The sequence below is a fragment of the Brachyhypopomus gauderio genome, chromosome 10 (genome assembly GCF_052324685.1).
Source record: "Brachyhypopomus gauderio isolate BG-103 chromosome 10, BGAUD_0.2, whole genome shotgun sequence".
NCBI lineage: Eukaryota > Metazoa > Chordata > Actinopteri > Gymnotiformes > Hypopomidae > Brachyhypopomus > Brachyhypopomus gauderio.
Window position 1 is genome coordinate 10,880,319 of NC_135220.1, and position 23,310 is coordinate 10,903,628.

Here is a 23,310-nt window from a genome sequence, read left to right on the forward strand (position 1 = left end):
TATAAGGCGTTTAGATTCCTCGAGTACTTCCAGTGCCTCGGTGGGGAGGAGACAGGCCTCCAATGGGCGTCCGTATCGTTTTCATGCTGATGGTCGGCCCATTTGCTTACATTGTCAACAGCCAGGTCACGTGGTGCGAGTCTGCCCTACAAGGGTAGGACAGTCACTATCCACTGGAGGGCAGGATGTAGCAGAGGGTAGAACAACCGGGGAATCGTCTCGGGCTACTGTTGGAGCTCATACTTTTTCGGAAAACTAATTCCCGCTGATGTCCTGAGCCAGACATCAGACGGGATTGTTCAGGGCTCCCCAGTAAATTCAGTCTGTTCTAATAAATTTGTTGGTACCTGTCCCGTGGTGGAAGTCACTATGGGGGGGGTAAATATGTCTTGTTTGTTGGATACGGGGTCCATGGTCACCACTATCACAGAAGAGGCATTTCACCAACATTTTCAGGGTGGGAGTGGCTTGCGAGCTTGTCATTGGTTACAGCTTAGGGCCGCCAATGGTTTGGAGATTCCCTACTTGGGTTACTTGGAATTAGATATTCAGGTTCTGGGTAAAGTGTTACCACAGATGGGAGTGTTGGTAGTGAGGGACTCTAGTGACCTGTCGTTTCAGCAGCAGAAAGCCAAGGTTCCGGGACTGTTGGGCATGAATGTTATTCACAGCTGTTATTCAGAGTTGTTTCCTCAACATGGTTCTGCTCTTTTTCAGAGCTCGTTCATCCCGTTAGCTGGTGAGCCTTGGAAACGGGCGCTGATTGAGTGTCATCGATTGGAGTGTCTACCTCCTACCGGGTGCCTAGGCCAAGTGACCGTGCGAAGTCGAGCAGCAGTTCGGGTTCCGGCTGGTTCTGTTAAGTTGGTGTTGGCTGGGTGTAATTCCAGCTGCGGGACCACCTTATCTGCACTCTTTGAGCCGCAGACTGATGCTTTACCAGATGGCTTACTTATGTCCCGTGCCCTTCTTTCAATTGACTTAGGTTCTGTGGCGGTGCCAGTAGTCAATGTCGAAAACAGAGATATCTGGCTTCCTTCTAAAGCTGTGTTGGGACAACTGTTTGCGGTGGAAGTACAGCCTGGGTCTTCAACTAGTGAGGTAGAGGAACTTTTTCATGGCTTTGAGCAGGTGGCGGTGGTGCAATCTTCGACCGTGGGGTGCACTTCCTTAGATCTAACTGGCGTTTCGTGGCCTGCGCTTACTCCTGGGCAAGTGCAGTTAGGGAAAGGCCTTTTGCAACGCTATAGTTCTGTTTTTAGCCAGTCAGAGGGTGAGTTGGGGTGTACTAGTCTGCTTGAACACGAGATTCCTCTTGTGGATGATGCCCCAGTTAAACAGCGCTATAGGCGTATCCCCCCTTCCCAGTATGAGCTGGTCAAAGGTCATATTCAAGAGCTGTTAGATCGTAAGGTAATTCGAGCAAGTTGTAGTCCCTACTCGTCACCTGTTGTTGTAGTTCAAAAAAGGGATGGCACCATCCGGTTGTGTGTGGACTACAGACACTTAAACTCGAAGACCCGAAAGGATGCTTACCCGCTTCCACGCATTGAAGAGTCATTGGATGCCTTGGGGGGTGCTCGGTTGTTCTCAACCTTGGATTTGACTAGTGGCTACAATCAAGTCCCCATGGCAGAAAGGGATAAAGCTAAAACTGCTTTTTGTACACCCTTCGGACTCTTTGAATTTAACCGTATGCCTTTTGGTTTGTGTAACGCTCCAAGCACATTTCAGCGACTGATGGAGCGCATTTTTGGCGATGAGCGGTTTCAGTCTCTACTTCTGTATCTGGACGATATTGTTATATTCTCATCTACCTTTGATTCGCATTTGCAGCGTTTGGAGGTGGTTCTGCAGCGGTTACAGCAAAACAATCTGAAGCTTAAATTGACCAAGTGCCAGTTTTTCCAATCCCAGGTAAAATATTTGGGACATGTGATATCCTCGGCAGGCGTGGCCACAGATCCGGAGAAGGTTAAGGTTGTGGCTGAGTGGGAGCGGCCCCAGACGGTTACAGAACTCCGTTCTTTCCTTGGGTTTGCCTCTTACTACCGTAGGTTCGTGGAAGGATTTGCTAAATATGCCAGTCCATTACACCGGCTGGTGGCCACCCTACAAGGGGGAAAGAAAAGAGTGAAGGCCAAGTCGGTGGATGGACAATGGAGTGACACCTGTGAGGAAGCTTTCCAGACACTAAAAGACAAGTTAGTGAGTACACCCGTGTTGGGCTACGCTGATTTTTCAAAACCTTTTGTCTTGGAAATTGACGCTAGTCATGTGGGGCTTGGGGCAGTCTTATCTCAAGATCAAGGAGGCGGTCGCAAGCCAATAGCATATGCCAGCCGTGGGCTCCGGGGAAGTGAGAGGAACATGTCCAATTATAGTTCCATGAAGTTGGAACTGCTGGGCTTGAAGTGGGCCGTCACCGAAAAGTTTCGGGAATACTTATTGGGTGCAGAATTTACTGTTCTTACAGATAACAACCCCTTGAGTTATTTACACACAGCCAAGCTTGGAGCAGTGGAACAGCGCTGGGTGTCCCAACTGGCGCTGTTTAATTTTGACATTAAGTATCGGCCTGGATCATCTAATCGTAATGCGGATGCGTTGTCTCGGTTGCCAGCTTGTTCTGAATCACGGTCCCTCCAAGAACTTGCTCCTGGTATTTCTATCCCCGTGCAGGCAGGTGTTGATAAAGTCACGGTAGCTATGACTGATGCCGTGCCTTTGCGTCCCAGTGTAGACTTGCAACACCTACAGTCAGTAGATCCGGTAATTGGGCCGTTTCTACGGTATTGGCATAGAGGTGTACCTCCAACTGCTGTTGAACGTGCAGGAGAACCAAAAGGAGTGCTGGAATTGGTCCGTCAGTGGAAGAAGTTGAAGGCATGTGATGGTGTGTTATATCGGTTGACAAGGCCACCAGAGGAAGCGGAAGAATGCCGACAGTTGGTTCTACCGGAGTGCCTCCAGAATGAAGTCCTGACGGCCTTGCATGATAATCATGGCCATCAGGGAGCAGAAAGAACTGCAAGTTTGGTAAGACAGAGATGCTTTTGGCCCCATATGTGGGGAAAAATTGAACAATGGTGCAAAGAGTGTTCTCGTTGTGTGGTAGCCAAAGTGGGCCAGCCTAAAATACGAACTTTCATGGGAAGTTTAGTTGCTGCCAGGCCGTTGGAAATTATAGCTGTTGATTTTACTGTGATGGACCGAGCTAGCGATGGAAGGGAGAATGTGCTCGTGGTCACCGATGTCTTTTCTAAGTTTACACAGGCTTTTCCTACATCGGACCAAAGAGCTAGTACGGTGGCCCAGGTTTTGGTAGAGAAATGGTTTTATGTGTATGGTGTACCCCAGCGCATCCACTCAGACCAGGGCCGGAATTTTGAAGGTGATCTTTTGAAAAATCTGTGTAAAATTTATGGCATTCAGAAGAGTCGTACCACCCCTTACCATCCCCAGGGGAATGGGCAGTGCGAGCGCTTTAATCGCACAATGCACGATTTGCTGCGAACCCTTCCACCTGAGCAGAAACGGAGATGGCCCAAGCACCTACCACAACTCCTTTTTGCCTATAACACCACGGTACATCAGGCTACGGCTCATTCACCTTATGAACTGATGTTTGGTCGCCAGCCACGGTTACCAATTGACTCCCTTTTGGGGATAGGTGAGGATCTTAGTGGGGGCTCCGTGGATGGATGGGTTGAATATCACCAGGAACACCTGCGTACAGTTTATGTGCATGCCAAGAAGCAGTTGGAAGATGCTGTAGCACAGCGGGCAAGACATCATAATGCTGGCGAGGTGGATATACTTCCAGTGGGAACAGTAGTCTATAAGAGGAATCATTTGCCTGGTAGAAATAAAATCCAGGATGTCTGGGCTAGTACCAAATACTGCGTCACCCGTTGTCTTGATGACAAAGGTAGAGTGTATTCAGTGGTGCCCGTAGAGGGTTTTGGGGTGGAGAGAAACCTGCACCGGTCCGAATTGAAGGTGATACCTGGCCACCCTCTCGCTACTCCCGCTATCGAGCAGGCAGGAGGTCCCTCTCATGCTCATACTCCTTTGAGAAGTAGTAGCCCCATAAGTGGGGATGGAAGTCAACTCTGGAATAGTAGTGTTAGTAGTGAGGAGGATCATTCCCTAGCTGGTCAATGGGCGCGATGCCTAGACTCTGACCCACCTGTGGCCCCTCAGACAGGGGTGACCCAAGCTAGCATACCCACGCCCCCATTGAGAAGGACGACTAGGACTACAGCAGGCCAGCACTCCAATCCTTATAATGCCCCTCGGTCGGCAGGGAGGCCATTGGGTGACGTAAGGCGGGCTGCCACCCAAACCACATCACTGTGTGTTGGGGCACATTTTAGACCCTGGCAAGACTAGATGGACACCGGGACGGTGTCCCATTAAAGGTGGGGTGGATGTGACCCCCTACTAAGAATACCAGGTTAAACGAGTGGATACACCTTCTTGGGATTTACCTGGTATGGAGGGTGGAGCTGGGAGTCACGCTGCGTGGGTAGGCACGACTTTAAAAGTGTCGCGGGATTTGCCTCCAACTAGCGTTTGGCTTATGGTCTGAGAGATACGCCGGTAGCACGCGAAGAGTTTTTACTAAGGTCCGTACATTATTTATCGTTTGGCTTATGGTCCAAGAGATACGCCGGTAGCACGCGAAGAGTTTTTACTAAGGTCCGCACCTCCGGGCACACGGAAGAGCGAAAGGTTGGGTTAACCAGATCTGATGCAGGTATGTGCTGTGTTTATAAAGTATTCACTGGCAGAATGGGTGAATGTCTATTAGTGCCATGTTTGCTTGTTGTTTAAATTATAGGAGTGTACATATTTGTGGTTTTAGTGTGCTGCGGTTCGGACGGTCGTCCAGCGAGGCTCTGAGCGTTTTGTATAAAGTGAACCGGGTATGTGGCCTTGAACTTAGTATGCATCAGTGAGTCCCAAGTTATCGGTCGCAGTGAGCAGCAGCACTTATCGTTTGGGACAGAGGCTACGTTAATGCCCATGGGGGGGGGGAAGCCGAAAGGTGTTAATGTCATGTTTTTGTTTTACAGGCATGGTTTTCCCTACCAGTTGAAGCATTCACTGTTCTTTCCTTCCCGTTTAAAATTTTATAAATCAGTTTTTATTTTGTCTTAGTCGAGTGTTAATTCAGCGTGTACATCTATTGATGTAACAGGTCATTTCAGTGCTCAACCCGTAAGGACGTGTGCTTCGTCTATGACGTTGCCTAGAGTGAGTGACCAGTTTTGGGGCCCTTCCTTTTGATGGTATGGTTCACGTGTGATTTATTTGCTGGTGTTGTAGTGAAGTTTGTAGTGTATACTTATTTATTGGATATTCTTTTGGTGTGTGTGTGTTTTATTTGCTTTGGTTGGGCCCTTTTAAGCTGGAGTACGTCAGGGAGTATACTTCATGGTGAGACGATCTAACTACACCCAATCGAGTAGATAATTAATATCTGGGGTTGTACTGATATTGTGTCCTGATAAATATTTGCTGTGAAATGTTTTTATATGATTGGATTCTGTAATAAAACCTTTTGAACATCATTATCTCCATTCACCTCTGATATTCATATATCAGGCCTGGGTGGGAATTGGTGGGATCGGCTAGTGGTTGGCCGCGGTAGGAGGGTGGTCGGGACTTACAGCGACTGATTTCTAGCTTATCCTACGTAAGTGAGGGAGTGTGTATGTGGCCTAGCTGGTAGCGGGGCTTACATATACCATTTAAATTGCAGTCATCACTACGAAATTATTACACTGTTGTAACTGATGCTGCTTTAGATCGGGAAAGTGTTGCAGAATATAACATCACCATAACAGCGACCGATTCAGGGTCTCCTGTCCTCTCTAACAAGGTAACGTTGAACCTTAAAATATCTGATGTCAATGACAATCCTCCCAGTTTTCTAAAACCTGTCTATACTACGAATGTCATTGAAAATAATTCTCCGGGTTTGTCCATATTCACCCTTAGCGCTCATGACGCTGATTCAAACCAGAACGCGCGCGTCTCTTATTTTCTAGAGGACACAGCTGTGGCCGGATCCCCCGTAGCTTCTTACATTTCAGTAAACGCTGACAGCGGAGTGGTACACGCGGTGCGCTCGTTCGACTACGAACAGATGAAGAATGTCAGGATAAGCGTGAGAGCGCAGGACGGGGGATCTCCTCCGCTCAGCTCTAACGTAACTTTGGACATTATTATCCAAGATCAGAATGACAACGCACCTCAGGTTCTCTACCCAGTACAGACTGGTGGCTCTCTGGTGGCTGAGATTGTGCCTCGTTCAGCAGATGTGGGCTATCTTGTCACTAAAGTGGTGGCTGTTGATGTGGACTCTGGACAGAACGCCTGGCTCTCCTATAAACTCCAGAAAGCCACAGACAGGGCTCTGTTTGAAGTGGGTCCACAGAACGGAGAGATACGAACTGTGCGCCAGGTGACTGATAAAGATGCTGTGAAACAAAAGCTCACTGTTGTTGTGGAGGATAACGGACAGCCCTCTCGCTCAGCTGTAGTCAACATTAATGTAGCTGTGGCTGACAGTTTTCCTGAAGTGCTCTCGGAGTTCACGGACTTTACGCATGGAAAAACATATAATGATGACCTGACATTTTATTTAGTTTTAGCGTTAGCGGCAGTGTCATTCCTTTTCATCACGTGTTTAGTTGTTATAATATCAGTGAAGATCTACAGATGGAGACAATCCCGCATCTTCTATCAGTCCAATCTCCCAGTTATTCCGTACTATCCACCTGGTTACACAGACACAGGAGTTACTGGAACTCTGCCCCACATGTATAATTATGACGTGTGCATGACGACTGACTCCAGGAAAAGTGACTGTAAATATTCAACACTTGGAGGACAGAAGGTTTTAGTGGTGGATCCAAGTTTTACAGAAACTTTGCAGCACAAAATAGGAGAAAATGAATTCTTGGATGATCCAGAGTCCCCAGAAACGGTAAGGGCAATCTTTTAAAATATTTAAGCATCTCCCTATCAGTAATACATTAACAATAACAGTCTTGCAAATGTAAATGTTCATAGGGTTTAGAACTTTAGGGCTTTCTTTTTGTGGATTCAGTTTGCCTGTGTACGTATGTGCATTTTTGTGATACATACCCCAAGTCTTGTGGTTGGATAGAAGTGCACATCAGAGTGGACAATGTCTGAACTTCTTCCTTCTTCTTGCTACATTTCTGACTGTTATGATACACCTTCTCAGTACACTGTTGTGCATCTGGGCAGATTCCTAACTTATTTTAATTTTTGATGCCAGGGGGCTCCTTTGTAGACAACATTATCAAAGGTTTGAGAGAGTAACAACATAATTGTACTTTTAAGCAGACTCATTTTGGGAAAAGCTCAGGTTGTAACAAAGGGCACTTGGCAATATGTGGAACCCCATACAGTTGCATCTCGTCAGGTTTAAAATACAGCTGTAGATTATTTTAACCCTGAAATGCATAGCCAGTCAGGTGGTAGCAAATATTTGATGACTACAGCACAAGCTGGATCAAAAATAACTGAATATATTTAATTTGGTCCTCATAACAAATGATGTGTGTTCACCATAGAAAACTGTCCCCATTAGAACTCAAATTATGGTAATTATGGTAATCTAATAGTAATGACAATGTACAAGTGTTTATACATATTTATATTTATACAGAAAATAATTATTTAGGAAATTTTAGCACTGCATGATAGAGAAATCATGGTAGCAATAAGGCTGAGTTCCCAAGTGTCCATAAATTCAGACAGTGGAGTGATATTTGCTTATGAAGGGGATTGATTGAGAGATTGTTGAGAGATGGAGGTTGAGCACATTTAACTGACAACTGTTGTTCAAGCCCAGAATGAAAACACTTGTCTGGTTCTCTAACAAGTACAGATTTATAAATGCTTCAGTGCTTTTATACTTTCTTAGAGTGCCTCATGATTTAGAGCATCCCTTCTGAGGTGAACTGTATACATGTCTATAGACTGTACAAATAAAAAAAATGCCAGTAAAAGAATAAGAGTGAACATACAGACAAAGACTTGAATAAAACTTCTGAAATAGTTCTAAACGTTCTACAAGTTCTGAAGCAGCATTGACAGTTTGACCATAATGGCTAAAAGTAATTGAAGGATTTGAAGTTGAGGTGTAGTTATGGTTGATGGGTGCATGGTAAAAAATCTATAAAATTCTGGTGAAATACTGACAGTATTCTGGTAGTCAGCGCTAAAGGGTTTACAGCTGTTTACTGAATTTTGAGAGTCTGCACTATAATCAGCACTAGATCCTCGATGTATTGTGAAAAATATTGTTCATTTCATTAAACACTCAATAATACGACCAGCAGGTTTTCCAGATACTTTCCGTAATTTTTGGTATCAATACCGTTGTGGCACGAGGCAAGATGTGGGCAGTCATGGCCTGGTGGTTAGGGAACTGGTCTTGTGACCGAAGGGTCCCGGGTTCGATTCCCAGACCTGAGGCTATGACTGAGGTGCCCCTGAGCAAGGCCCTTAACCCTCAATTGCTCACTTGTATAAAAAAAAAAAAAAAAAAAAAAAAAATGAGATAAAAATGTAAGTCGCTCTGGATAAGGGCGTCTGCCAAATGCCATAAATGTAAATGTAAATGATGTAAGTGTGAGTCAAGGTGTCAACAAAATCGTTTAATGAACTTGATGCAATACCCCTCCACCTCCACCTCCTCTACACCAACACCTCCACCTCCACTATCCCAAACCCTCCATCTCCTCTATCCCAACACCTCCACCTCCTCTATCCCAACCCCTCCACCTCCTCTACCCCAACACCTCCACCTCCTCTATCCCAAACCCTCCACCTCCTCTATCCCAAACCCTCCACCTCCTCTATCCCAACCCCTCCACCTCCTCTACCCCAACACCTCCACCTCCTCTATCCCAACACCTCCACCTCCTTTATCCCAAACCCTCCACCTCCAAAATACCCTCTTACACCAAATTGCTACTTAGCACAAATCAGCCAAATAACCATGTACAAGATCCATCTCCACACCAAAAAACCAAAAAAAACTAAATTACAACTACCCCATCAGACTAATAGCTTTTATTAATATTATTAATAATAATAATAATAATAATACATGGTAACATTTTCGACAGGCAGGCATGACGCAAGTGCAAGATTTAACTAATTTATTAAAATAATAAACACTACGTATGATATACAGAACCCAGGGAGAGAACCAGAACTAAGAGACGCCACACAGAAAGAAACAATCACCAACCAGACAAAACTCATAGGGGGAAACACTTAATGAGAACCAATAACACAATAGTTAAATAACGGAAACTGAACACAGCGCATACACACGAAACAAGGGAGCTACTGAACCAAAGATACGAGCAGGTTACACTGAGAACATACTAAACAACTTCAAAAACCAGCGGAGAAACTATGAGGAGACACTAAGCACAACCAAGACAGGAACTAGGGCATTAACCACACAAGTAATAGAAGAACACTAAGTATTAACAGAGGAATGAAGGCGCTAACAGACATAGAAGACATACCACTAAGGAACAAAGACACCAGAGGCTGCTAAACACACGGAACATGAAAGTAACAGCGGGAAGGGGGGGGGGGGGGTTGGGCGGTAGCAAAGCGAGCAGGGAGACCGGGGAACGTACAAACAATGACCAACAAAGAGGACTGGGGCAGGGGAAAATAAATACACAGAAAACAGGGAGGAGAAACGAGACACAGGTGGAAATCCTAAGGACGTGGGTGTGACAGACAGAGGGGACTATGGCAATGGGGAAATATATATATATATATATAAAAAATAGAAAGTGAGAATTCAACCAAGATAAAAATAGAAAACAAAATGATAAAACATGATACAACACTCATCCATAAGCTAACTGGAACAGATGTGTTTTTAGACCAGCTTTGAACAGAGAGAAGGAGGCGCATGAACACAGCCCTGTTGGGAGTTCATTCCAGATCTTGGGTCCAGTCACATTAAATTCTCTCTCACGCATGGTCCTCAGATTCACTGTTGGGACAGTTAGCGTATGGGAGCTAGCAGAGCACAGTGTACATGAGGGAATGTAGTGTTGTATCAGATTCCCAAGATATGATGGGGTGAGGCCATGCACTGATTTAAAAACAAGCACCAGTAGTTTGTGGATGCAAAACTGTACAAGAAGCCAGTGAAGATGTTTCAGGACAGGTGTCATAGGTGTGATAGGTGTGATATGTTCCCATGGTCTGGTATGAGTGAGCACCCTAGCAGCAGAGTTTTGGACATACTGTAGTCTGTTTATGAGTGGAGAAGGAAGGCCATGAACGCTGCATTACAGTATTCAGTAATTACAGTAATACAGTAAGCTCTGAACAGTAACTACTGTAAGTACCACCACACACCAAAATACCCCATCCACAAGTAACCAACAGCCAGTTGCCTCCGCAACTAAAATTATCCCCACAGCCAATGATGGCCTCTCAATCAAAAGTATTGTTATATGTAATAATGCTCCTCAAAAGCAACTACCCTTCCCAAAGCAAATACCTGTCATCCACAACTACCCCCACAGTCAAATGTCTCTTAACCTCAGCTGACCAACAGACTAAAATACCCCTGAACTTCATCTGTGCTGCAGCCCTCTGACCTTCCAGCTAGGACCCACCCTGAGTCACATAGAAAACCACAAACATGCCTAATGGAAAATAAAATGCTTTATGTTACCTGTGACAATCCAACATGCAATGATCAAACAATGCCAGCTTAGTAATACTACTGTAATCATTAATGTTTAATTTCATTATTAATGTATCATTTTCACCACACCTTCCAAGATTCTCTACTTGAACACAATTTCTATATGTAAATATAAATCCATGAAAAGAATAAGCATGAAACATGAACACTTTGACAACATAAGCTCTTGAAGTATGTTTAGTTGGCAATGTCAAGATCATAAAAAATAATTTTCTAGTTTGTAGCTGTTATTTAGAGCTGAATGAAATTAGCAGCTTTCAAATGCTATATGTGTACATTGTAATAATGAAGTATTGTGAATAAAAAAAACAAAAATAAACAATATATTACAAGAGAATGAAAGTCAAGGTAAATAGAATGTGCATATATGCATATATATATATATATATATATATATATATATTAGTGTGTGTGTGTGTGTGTGTGGGGTGAGAGAAAGAGAGGGAGAGAGACTGTGTTAAACTACATATTACAAGGCATATACATTTGGCTACAGCCAAAGGCCTGAATTAAGTTAAAGGCCTGAGGTTTTAGAATAAGAACTTGTGGCAGATCTTCAGTCATCAGAAAGTAAAACACAAAGTATTTTATGAATGATTTAAATGTTATATAAAACTTTATGTTTATGTCTGTCTTTCGTGATATTTAAAAATACTGAGAGATCTATCACATAGATGTTAAGTGCTCTTGGCTGGGTTTCCCAAAAGCTCGCTGATAAATGGCATAGCGAGTATATCATTTTAAGAAAACCTGGGGTGGGTTTCCCGAAACGTTCGTAACTCTAAGTACTAACCTCGTACTTACGAATATTCTTAAATTTACGAGTGTTTCCCGAAACTCTTCGTAACTTACGTCGTTCTTAAAGTTGTTCGTAACTTTCTAAGATCGTTCGTTATCGGGAAACCCACCCCTGAACGCTATGACGCTTTGGGGAAAGTGGGCCCTTTTCGTGGTGATCAGGGGTGGGTTTCCCGATAACGAACGATCTTAGAAAGTTACGAACAACTTTAAGAACGACGTAACTTTAAGAACGCCAAATTTACGAGTGTTTCCCAAAAGCCTTCGTAGTCTCCAAATTTACGAACGAGTTCTAAGTAGTTTTTAGTTGACTCCTCCTCTGCAGCTGCCCTGGAAAATCTCCGCTAGTCGAAAACCGAACCACCGATTTACATACATTTTTTCATAATTACGCCGCAAAAGCATCATTGGCAAAATGACAATCATAAAAACTAACAACTAATAAGTGTTGACATTTCAAGTATAAGGAAAAAATGAGTAGAACATATTATTACCTTTGCAATTCTGACCGATCGTAGGCTTTTATCAAGGCTATAAATAGGGCACACAATTAACCTTTCACACGTTATTCAAAACCATGGCAAACAGAGAAAATGAAACTTTCTGTCGAGTGAACTAAGCCAAAAACAAAAGTATAGCCTATTGTTTTCAATAGCTCGAGGAAGTTCATCAAATTCAGAAAAAAAAACAAAAAAAAACTGTAGTCAAGTCAAAAATAAGGGGGCAGGACTCAGAAAGGAGAGGGCTAAGACTGGTGGAGGTCAAATGTCCACAAGTGCCTTCACTGTTGAGGAGGAGAAGGCACTGGGGATACTGGGCCCCACAGCTACTGAAGGGACACCAGGGGATTTGATACAAGCTTCAGAGTGGATACCCACTGTCAGCTAGTGTGTGTATATATATATATATATATATATATATATATATATATATATATATATATATATATATATATATATATATATATATATATATATATATATATACATATATACTATATATATATATATCTTTTTGCTGCATGGCGAAGCAATGCTTTAGTAACAGCAGGTAACGGAGGGCGGTCAGTAACTGCGTCGTGGAGCTAAGGGAAAAATTCTGTATTCAGGCGAACTACATGGCTTCGTGGATTACGTCGTCTTCTTAAATTATGTCTTCTATTCAAAGCCAGTACTCTGAAGAGCTGCTATGTTCATCACACAAGCACAATTGCTAGCCTTAGTCCAAGTTACTTAAATGTTCTACCGATTAATCAATCCATTTTATTGGTTAAGTTAAAACAAGCTTAATAGACCAACTTGTATCCATTTATTTGCAAAGAATACATTAATTTTGAGTCTGAAACGCTGTTGACTGCACAATGACGAACGGAGAGACTTAACTAAATATTGGGAAGATATAAACTACTGCTAAATAATTCAAAGTAGTACTTTTGATTTCTGTTGACACATTGTGGTATATGCGATGTAAATACTTCAAAAGAAAATAGGCTACTAGGCTAATTATACACATAAACGCAAATGTAGTAATGCCGTGATTAAAACCCGCGCGAGTGAAATTAGCGCCTCTATCATTTTTGAAGTAGAACTGCACGTGAGCTTCGAGTTAAGAAGTACTTAGTGAGTTACGAATGGGTCCGGAGATTCTTAACTTACGAACGACTATAAGAACGACGTAAGTTACGAAGAGTTTCGGGAAACACTCGTAAATTTAAGAATATTCGTAAGTACGAGGTTACGAAGTACTTAGAGTTACGAACGTTTCGGGAAACCCACCCCAGTGCTGTATATGCCATTTCAGCACTACTTCTGATGGACAGCGTCATTTAGTTCAGTCCCTGTCTCCTGCTGCAGCTAAACGGTCACCTTCAGCCTGCTGTGAAGAAACGTTTGTAGCTGCTGTGTTCTAAACAAATGAAAATAAAAAAAGGCCTGTGAGAAGTCCATAGGAAAATATATTTAAACCGTCTGTAGCAGCGTTTCCTTTACACATGGACGTGGTTATTAACGCCACTAAAATCCTGATATTGTTTTAAACCAGTCGTTATTTCCTCCGTTCAACTCTGAGGGCCGCTGTTGGTCAGAACTGGACTGGGTGGTGGGTGCTCTCGAGTAAACACAGCCTGCGTTCTGTTTCTGCATTACGTGGGTTCGCTGTAGACGAGACCACACGGATCTTCTTACAGGAAATAAGAAGCACGTTTTGGCGTTACAGGCCGACGATTGGAATCGAACGTTATTGTTTTGTTATCCACTTATTTCTTAAGCGTTTGTCTTGTAAATATGGCCGCGAGAAGCGCATATAAACGATTATTATACTGGACATTATTATTTGTCGTGATTGCTTCTGGATTTTCACACGTGAACGCACATATTCGGTATTCTGTTCCGGAAGAAATGAAGAAAGGTTCAGTGATCGGAAATATCGCGCATGATCTCGGTCTGGATGTAAGAAGAATGCGAGCGGGGCGGGCGCGCATCGTGTCCGGGGAGAACGGTGAATACACGGAGCTAAACCCAGACAAAGGGACGCTGGTGGTGAAGGAGAGAATAGACCGGGAGCAGCTCTGTGCTGAAACTACTCCGTGCAGCTTCACGTTCGAAATCATCCTCGACAACCCAGTGGAACTGCATCATATAACGGTGGAAATACTGGATGTAAACGATCACTCTCCAGTCTTTCCCAAAGACGAAATTAAGCTCGAAATAAGTGAATCGGCCACTCCAGGAGCGCGATTCTTACTTGGAAGCGCAGATGATCCTGACGTAGGAGTAAACGCCCTCCAGAATTACGTGCTGTCCACAAATGATTTCTTTGTCATCACACAACAAGCACGGCCAGGTGGATTAAAATACGCTGAGATCGCGCTGCAGAAACCTTTAGACAGAGAGCAACACCCACGACTCGCACTCACTCTCACGGCGGTCGACGGAGGAACTCCGCAGAGATCCGGTAACATGAAAATAGACATCACTGTATTAGATGCAAATGACAATGCACCCATATTCAACCAAACGGTTTACAAAGTTATTATAGCAGAGAATTCACCAAAGGGAACATATATTACCACCGTTAATGCCAGCGATGCTGACAGCGAGACGTACGGTTTGGTTTCTTACAGCCTTGCTAACGTGAAAAGTGACATTGGTGGAATTTTTAGGCTGGATGAAAAAACAGGTGTGGTAACTCTAAATAGTTTGATTGATTACGAGAAGACAAAGAAAATCGAGTTTGATATAGAAGCTAAAGACCAGGGAGGTTTAGGAGATTCGGCAAAAATAATTGTCGATATAACTGACGTAAATGATAACGAGCCGACAATTAGTGTGATGTCATTTTCTAGCACGGTGAATGAAGACGCACCGCTTGATACAACCATTGCAATATTCAGCGTCAAAGATATTGATGCCGGGGATAATGGACTTGTTACCTGCAAAATTAACCCATATACAACATTCAAATTGCAGTCATCATTACGAAATTATTATACTTTAGTAACAAATGCAGTTCTAGACCGCGAACGTGTTGCAGAATACAATATCACCATAACAGCGACCGATTCAGGGTCCCCGGCACTCTCCAGTAAGACCACTTTAAACCTCAAAATATCTGATGTCAATGACAATCCTCCCAGTTTTCTAAAACCTGTCTATACTACGAATGTCATTGAAAATAATTATCCGGGTTTGTCCATATTCACCCTTTGCGCTCATGACGCAGATTCCAACCAGAACGCGCGCGTCTCTTATTTTCTAGAGGACACAGCTGTGGCCGGATCCCCCGTAGCTTCTTACATTTCAGTAAACGCTGACAGCGGAGTGGTACACGCGGTGCGCTCGTTCGACTACGAACAGATGAAGAATGTCAGGATAAGTGTGAGAGCGCAGGACGGGGGATCTCCTCCGCTCAGCTCTAACGTAACTTTGGACATTATTATCCAAGATCAGAATGACAACGCACCTCAGGTTCTCTACCCAGTACAGACTGGCGGCTCTCTGGTGGCTGAGATTGTGCCTCGTTCAGCAGATGTGGGCTATCTTGTCACTAAAGTGGTGGCTGTTGATGTGGACTCTGGACAGAACGCCTGGCTCTCCTACAAACTCCAGAAAGCCACAGACAGGGCTCTGTTTGAAGTGGGTCCACAGAACGGAGAGATACGAACTGTGCGCCAGGTGACTGATAAAGATGCTGTGAAACAAAAGCTCACTGTTGTTGTGGAGGATAACGGACAGCCCTCTCGCTCAGCTGTAGTCAACATTAATGTAGCTGTGGCTGACAGTTTTCCTGAAGTGCTCTCGGAATTCACGGACTTTACGCATGGAAAAACATATAATGATGACCTGACATTTTATTTAGTTTTAGCGTTAGCGACAGTGTCATTCCTTTTCATCACGTGTTTAGTTGTTATAATATCAGTGAAGATCTACAGATGGAGACAATCCCGCATCTTCTATCAGTCCAATCTCCCAGTTATTCCGTACTATCCACCTGGTTACACAGACACAGGAGTTACTGGAACTCTGCCCCACATGTATAATTATGACGTGTGCATGACGACTGACTCCAGGAAAAGTGACTGCAAATATTCAACACTTGGAGGCCACAAGGTTTTAGTGATGGATCAAAGTTTTACAGAAACTTTGCAGCGTACACTAGAAGAAAATGAATTCCTGGATGATCCAGAGTTCCCAAACGCAAGGGTAAGCGTGTTCGTTTTAATTTATATATAAATAGTTAGTGACGTTGTGTAGGAAGGGGAAGCAGCTAACAGAGCCATTTCAACGCAACACTGCTCTTTTAATCAAATTGCCTCAGCAATATAATCATTTATGAAACTGTGATCACGCAGAACAAACATCAAATGTAAACGAAATACGAGGCAATGTCATTGACAGGATGGCATCACACATACATGGCAGGAATTACTTATAACTGTACAACTACATAAAAAGACACAAGGCAACTTAAACTAGATAACACACTTAAGTACATACATACTCAATAATTACTTAACAGAACCACAACATCACATAGAGCGGGGTCTCATGGGTAACTAGCGCCGTCCCCCATTGGACCGACGCTACACTATATCTATCTATCTATCTATCTATATATATATATATATATATATATATATATATATATATATATATATATATATATATATATTCAAAACAAATGTAATCTTAAAGAATAGTATTTTAAAGCTTTCTGTTCATTGTGCATTGTGCGCTCCTGTTAGTCCTGAAAAACTCAAATACGCATTGTTCGTACGGTGTGTGTGTGTGTGTGTGTGTGTGTGTGTGTGTGTGTGTGTGTGTGTTATTCCGTGCGTTTTCGTGATTCATACTCTAAGTGCCGCTGTTGGATAGCAGTTGTCTAAGAGCAGTACTAATGTACTCTACTGTTTATTTCGGCCGCTGTGCCGTTCTTCAGACACGGAACACATCAGGCACATGTACATTCGCTAATAACACACTGTCGCGCTTCTGGGCCGATTCCTATCTCTGACTTTTTATTTTTCTTCGTATCGTCATTCGAAGACTTTGGACTATGCTGATACCTGATTTTTGCCCGTGGATTGGTTTACGGACATGTCGGATGACTGCTATACATCTAAAATGGCAGGCTGCAATTTATATTCTCAGTGTTTACTTGATCGACACCGCCTTTTGCCAAGCGCGATATTCTATCCCGGAGGAGATGCCGGTGGGCTCCTTTGTAGGCGACATCGCCAAGGACTTGGGAATAGAGATAAGTAGACTCATTTCTGGAAAAGCTCGGGTTGTAACAAAGGGCGCTCGGCAATATGTGGAACTGAGCAGAGACAAAGGCGCTCTGGTAGTGAAGGAGAGGATAGACCGAGAGGAGCTCTGCAAGCAAACGACGCCCTGTAGCTTCAGCTTTGATCTCATCATTGAAAACCCAATACAGCTGTATCGAGTAACCGTTGAAGTGCAGGATATCAATGACAACGCACCAGTATTTCCGAGAGACAAGGTTAATCTGGATATAAGTGAAAACGCATCTCCTGGTACTCGCTTCTCTTTGGATAGTGCTGTAGACATCGATGTTGGTATAAACGGAATACAAAGCTATGTGCTTACGCCAAATGATATCTTTAATCTGGAGACACAAAGTATAATCGGCGGTAACACAAATGTTAAGATAAATTTACTGCGCGAACTGGACCGAGAGAAGGTTGAATATTTTACGTTGGTCCTTGTCGCAGTTGATGGTGGATCACCCAAAATGTCTGGCACAGTTCAAATACTAATAACAGTCTTGGACGTTAACGATAATGCTCCAGTATGTGGTCAATCGGTCTATAAAGCGGACGTAAAAGAAAATTCTCCGAGGGGAACAATCATAGTTACTGTAAATGCAGCTGATGAAGACAAAGGTGTAAACGGCGAAGTCACGTATTTTATCGCCCACGTCAGCAAAGAAATGGCACGACTGTTCGACATAAATTCAGAGACTGGTGAAATTAGATTGCTAGACGAATTAGATTACGAAATGGAAAATACTTATCAACTGAGCGTTAAAGCAAAGGATAAAGGAAGTTTCTCTGACACGTGTAACGTTATTATTGATGTCATTGATGAAAATGATAATTCTCCTACCATACAGCTCATGTCATTTTTAAATACAATTGCGGAGAATTCTCCAGTGGGAACAACTGTGGCCGTTATTAATGTGGAGGATGCGGATTCGGGACAAAACGGCAATGTGCAGTGCGCAATAGTGGAAGAGCTGCCATTTAAAATGGAGTCATCACTGCGTGATTACTATACCTTAATTACTGATGACACGCTCGATCGCGAAAGCCATTCTGAATACAACATAACCATTTTGGTGTCTGACTACGGAAGCCCCGCTCGTCACAGTAATAAAACAATTACTGTTCGAATTTCAGATGTAAACGATAACCCGCCCATATTCAGTTTAGATGAATATAAAACATTTGTTGTGGAGAACAGCTCACCGGGGTTGGCTGTGCTTGGTGTTACAGCCGCTGATGCGGACTGGGGTCCCAATGCACAAATTTTGTACTTTTTGGAGGATAAAAATGTACAAGGTACAGCTGTAAGTTCATTTTTATCAATAAATTCAGATACTGGCGTTTTACATGCTGTAAAGTCTTTTGATTATGAACAAATGAAGACATTAACTTTTAACGTGACAGCCAGAGATGGCGGGTCCCCTCCTTTAAGTTCTGAAGTGAAGGTCACAGTTGTTGTCCAAGATCAGAATGACAATGCACCTCAGGTTCTCTACCCAGTACAGACTGGCGGCTCTCTGGTGGCTGAGATTGTGCCTCGTTCAGCAGATGTGGGCTATCTTGTCACTAAAGTGGTGGCTGTTGATGTGGACTCTGGACAGAACGCCTGGCTCTCCTACAAACTCCAGAAAGCCACAGACAGGGCTCTGTTTGAAGTGGGTCCACAGAACGGAGAGATACGAACTGTGCGCCAGGTGACTGATAAAGATGCTGTGAAACAAAAGCTCACTGTTGTTGTGGAGGATAACGGACAGCCCTCTCGCTCAGCTGTAGTCAACATTAATGTAGCTGTGGCTGACAGTTTTCCTGAAGTGCTCTCGGAATTCACGGACTTCACGCACGGAAAAACATATAATGATGACCTGACATTTTATTTAGTTTTAGCGTTAGCGGCAGTGTCATTCCTTTTCATCACGTGTTTAGTTGTTATAATATCAGTGAAGATCTACAGATGGAGACAATCCCGCATCTTCTATCAGTCCAATCTCCCAGTTATTCCGTACTATCCACCTGGTTACACAGACACAGGAGTTACTGGAACTCTGCCCCACATGTATAATTATGACGTGTGCATGACGACTGACTCCAGGAAAAGTGACTGTAAATATTCTACACTTGGACGTGAGAATATTTTAGTGATGCACCCAAGTTATACAGAGACTATGCAACACACGGTGAATGAAGAGAACCCTTTTAAACATCAGGACTCCCCAGAAGTGGTAAGTCTTACATTCTAAATTTTGTATATTCCAGATAAACATTCTGGCACTTTTTTAGAGAGTTATGAGGACAGTGTCAGGGAGTGGAGGTGATTCTGCAGATTTTCTAAGAGCTTTTTCTGTTATTGCTTGATATTTCTTGTACATGATAAATTTTTTGTGATGTTAGTTTTTCAGTTCATCTTATTATTATATTTTATGTTGTGTGGTTGGTATTGTATTAACATAATGACCATCATTCTGTTTCATTTATAAATTGGATACTGCTGTGGGCATGTAACATTCCCTAAATGTCCAACAGAATACACATAGTATGAGGACTGTTGTTAGGAAACGTAACTTAGTTATGAAGGGCATATCCTGAAAATACCATGTATAAAGTTTAATTAAGTGGGTCAAAGAAAAATGAATACAAATATATTGCAGTGGGTGTTGTGAGCTGCCACTAACATGAGTGTTTGGTGTACGCTATATTCAGAATGCTGTAGAACATCTCAGTATAGCACATTTTGTACCTTCCAAATTATTTGCATAATCAGATCTTATTTATTTATTGCTTGCTTTTTGCTTGTTCTTGTACTATACAGACAGTTGCATTAGTGCTGTAATTTGTGAGTTCAGTACTGTGCCCTATGTGAGTTCAGTACTGTGCCCTATGTGAGTTCAGTACTGTGCCCTATGTGAGTTCAGTACTGTGCCCTATGTGAGTTCAGTACTGTGTCCTATGTGTAGTTCTGCAGCATAGACACTGGATGTATATTCCACAAACTGAAAGCAGCAGTTTTGCAGTTACTAGTTAAAATGTTCCCAAAAACTGCCTAAATAAATAAATAAATAACACATATATATTGCATAATTAAAACTTGCATTCCAGTAACTGTTTATTAATTAAACTTAATGCGAAGCACTTATACCCGTTATTTCTTCCAAAACGTGTCTTTTTAGTGTTAGTCAGTGTTAGTCCACGTTTTCAACTCTGAGGGCCGCTGTTGGTCAATGAACTGGGTATGACTGAGTCAAATCCCACTGTGGCTCTGCCTCCTATTTCCTGAGACAGTGTGTGTGACGTGAGGATGTAGAGCAGGGCTGTTTCACGGGGAAGAGTGGGCTGTGTGTTTTGGATGTGGCCTTTGGTTTTACCAGTCGTATTTTTCGAAAAATCTTATAACTGGAAATATGACTTTAAATCATAAGCTCTCGTACTTTGGTGAGAAGCGTTATTATCGTGTACTTCAGTGGAAACTACTGTTTGTCGTGACTGTATATTCATTTTCAAACGTCGATGCTCAGATTCGGTATTCTGTTCCGGAAGAAATGAAGAAAGGATCAGTTATTGGGAATATCGTTCATGATCTCGGTCTGGATGTAAGAAGAATGCGAGCGGGGCGGGCGCGCATCGTGTCCGGAGAGAACGGTGAATACACGGAGCTAAACTCAGACAAAGGGACGCTGGTGGTGAAGGAGAGAATAGACCGGGAGCAGCTCTGTGCTGAAACTACTCCGTGCAGCTTCACGTTCGAAATCATCCTCGACAACCCAGTGGAACTGCATCATATAACGGTGGAAATACTGGATGTAAACGATCACTCTCCGACCTTTCTGAAAGATGAAATTAATCTCGAAATAAGCGAATCGGCCATAGCAGGAGCGCGTTTCTTGCTGGGTAGCGCGGATGACCCTGATGCAGGCATGAACTCTCTCCAGAATTACATTCTGTCACCAAACGATCATTTTATCCTGAAACAATTATCGCGACCTGATGGGCTTAAATATGCAGAAATGGTGCTTCAGAAACCGTTAGACAGAGAGCAAAATCCACGGATTTCTCTTATTCTCACCGCGGTCGACGGGGGAAATCCGCAAAGGTCTGGTAATGTGAAAATAGCGGTTACTGTGTTAGACGCGAATGACAATGCTCCAGTGTTTAACCAGTCAATTTACAGAGCAACTGTATTAGAAAATGCACAGAAGGGAACTTACATTACAACAGTAAACGCAAGTGACGCAGACAGCGGGTCAAATGGTCTAGTGTCATACAGCTTTGCTAATCTGAAAGGAAATGTCGCTGAAATGTTCAACATAGACGAAAGCAGCGGTGTGATTACGCTCTCTGGTGTTCTTGATTACGAAAAGGCGAAGAAATACGAGATTGGCATAGAAGCCAAAGACCAGGGCGGTTTAGGGGGCTCTGCAAAAGTTACAGTCGATTTAATTGACGTAAACGATAACGCACCAGCTATTAGTGTGATGTCACTGTCCAGTCCGGTGAGTGAGGATGCAGCTCTTGGTACCACGATAGCAATACTGAGCGTAAAAGATATGGATGCAGGAGACAACGGCCTTGTTGACTGCGTAATTTATCAACACACCCCATTCAAACTGCAGTCATCATTGCGAAATTATTACACTATAATAACCGACGACCCCCTGGATCGCGAACGTGTTGCAGAATATAACATCACTATAACAGCGACCGATTCAGGGTCCCCGGCGCTCTCCAGTAAGACCACTTTAAACCTCAAAATATCTGATGTCAATGACAATGCTCCCAGTTTTCTAAAATCTGTCTATACTACGAATGTCATTGAAAATAATTCTCCGGGTTTGTCCATATTCACCCTTAGCGCTCATGACGCTGATTCGAACCAGAACGCGCGCGTCTCTTATTTTCTAGAGGACACAGCTGTGGCCGGATCCCCCGTAGCTTCTTACATTTCAGTAAACGCTGACAGCGGAGTGGTACACGCGGTGCGCTCGTTCGACTACGAACAGATGAAGAATGTCAGGATAAGCGTGAGAGCGCAGGACGGGGGTTCTCCTCCGCTCAGCTCTAACGTGACTTTGGACATTATTATCCAAGATCAGAATGACAACGCACCTCAGGTTCTCTACCCAGTACAGACTGGCGGCTCTCTGGTGGCTGAGATTGTGCCTCGTTCAGCAGATGTGGGCTATCTTGTCACTAAAGTGGTGGCTGTTGATGTGGACTCTGGACAGAACGCCTGGCTCTCCTACAAACTCCAGAAAGCCACAGACAGGGCTCTGTTTGAAGTGGGTCCACAGAACGGAGAGATACGAACTGTGCGCCAGGTGACTGATAAAGATGCTGTGAAACAAAAGCTCACTGTTGTTGTGGAGGATAACGGACAGCCCTCTCGCTCAGCTGTAGTCAACATTAATGTAGCTGTAGCTGACAGTTTTCCTGAAGTGCTCTCGGAATTCACGGACTTCACGCACGAAAAAACATATAATGATGACTTGACATTTTATTTAGTGTTAGCGTTAGCGGCAGTGTCATTCCTTTTCATCACGTGTTTAGTTGTTATATTATCAGTGAAGATCTACAGATGGAGACAATCCCGCATCTTCTATCAGTCCAATCTCCCAGTTATTCCGTACTATCCACCTGGTTACACAGACACAGGAGTTACTGGAACTCTGCCCCACATGTATAATTATGACGTGTGCATGACGACTGACTCCAGGAAAAGCGACTGCACATTTTCTACCCTTGGAGGTAAAAATGTGTTGGTGGTGGACGCAGGCTTCACAGAGACTATGCAACGCACGGTTAAAGAAAAAAGCTATTCAGATAACGAGGTCTCTCCGGAACCGGTAAGAGCTCAATTCATAAATTCACGGTTGCTATTTTATTTATATGTTGGCAAGTTCTATATATAAATATAATTATATATATATATATATAT

The 23,310-nt window shown here is 43.3% G+C and overlaps 1 protein-coding gene across 22 annotated transcripts in view; it reads left to right on the forward strand.

Annotated features, from left to right (window-relative positions):
• The window catches only part of LOC143525424 (protocadherin gamma-C5-like), a 186,532-nt gene that overhangs the window by 76,773 nt on the left and 86,449 nt on the right, over window positions 1–23,310 (forward strand). For 2 of the 22 annotated variants that reach the window (XM_077019351.1, XM_077019373.1), the window contains exon 1: window positions 12,683–16,299. The exons of 16 other annotated variants lie outside the window; for them this stretch is intronic. In XM_077019351.1, the coding sequence (XP_076875466.1) occupies window positions 13,882–16,299 (2,418 nt within the window). In that variant the 5' untranslated portion in view covers window positions 12,683–13,881. Of the gene's footprint in view, window positions 1–12,682; window positions 16,300–16,839; window positions 19,604–20,680; window positions 23,219–23,310 lie in introns of those variants that run through there. 4 more of the 22 variants (XM_077019343.1, XM_077019359.1, XM_077019347.1 and 1 more) reach the window with 2 other exon arrangements.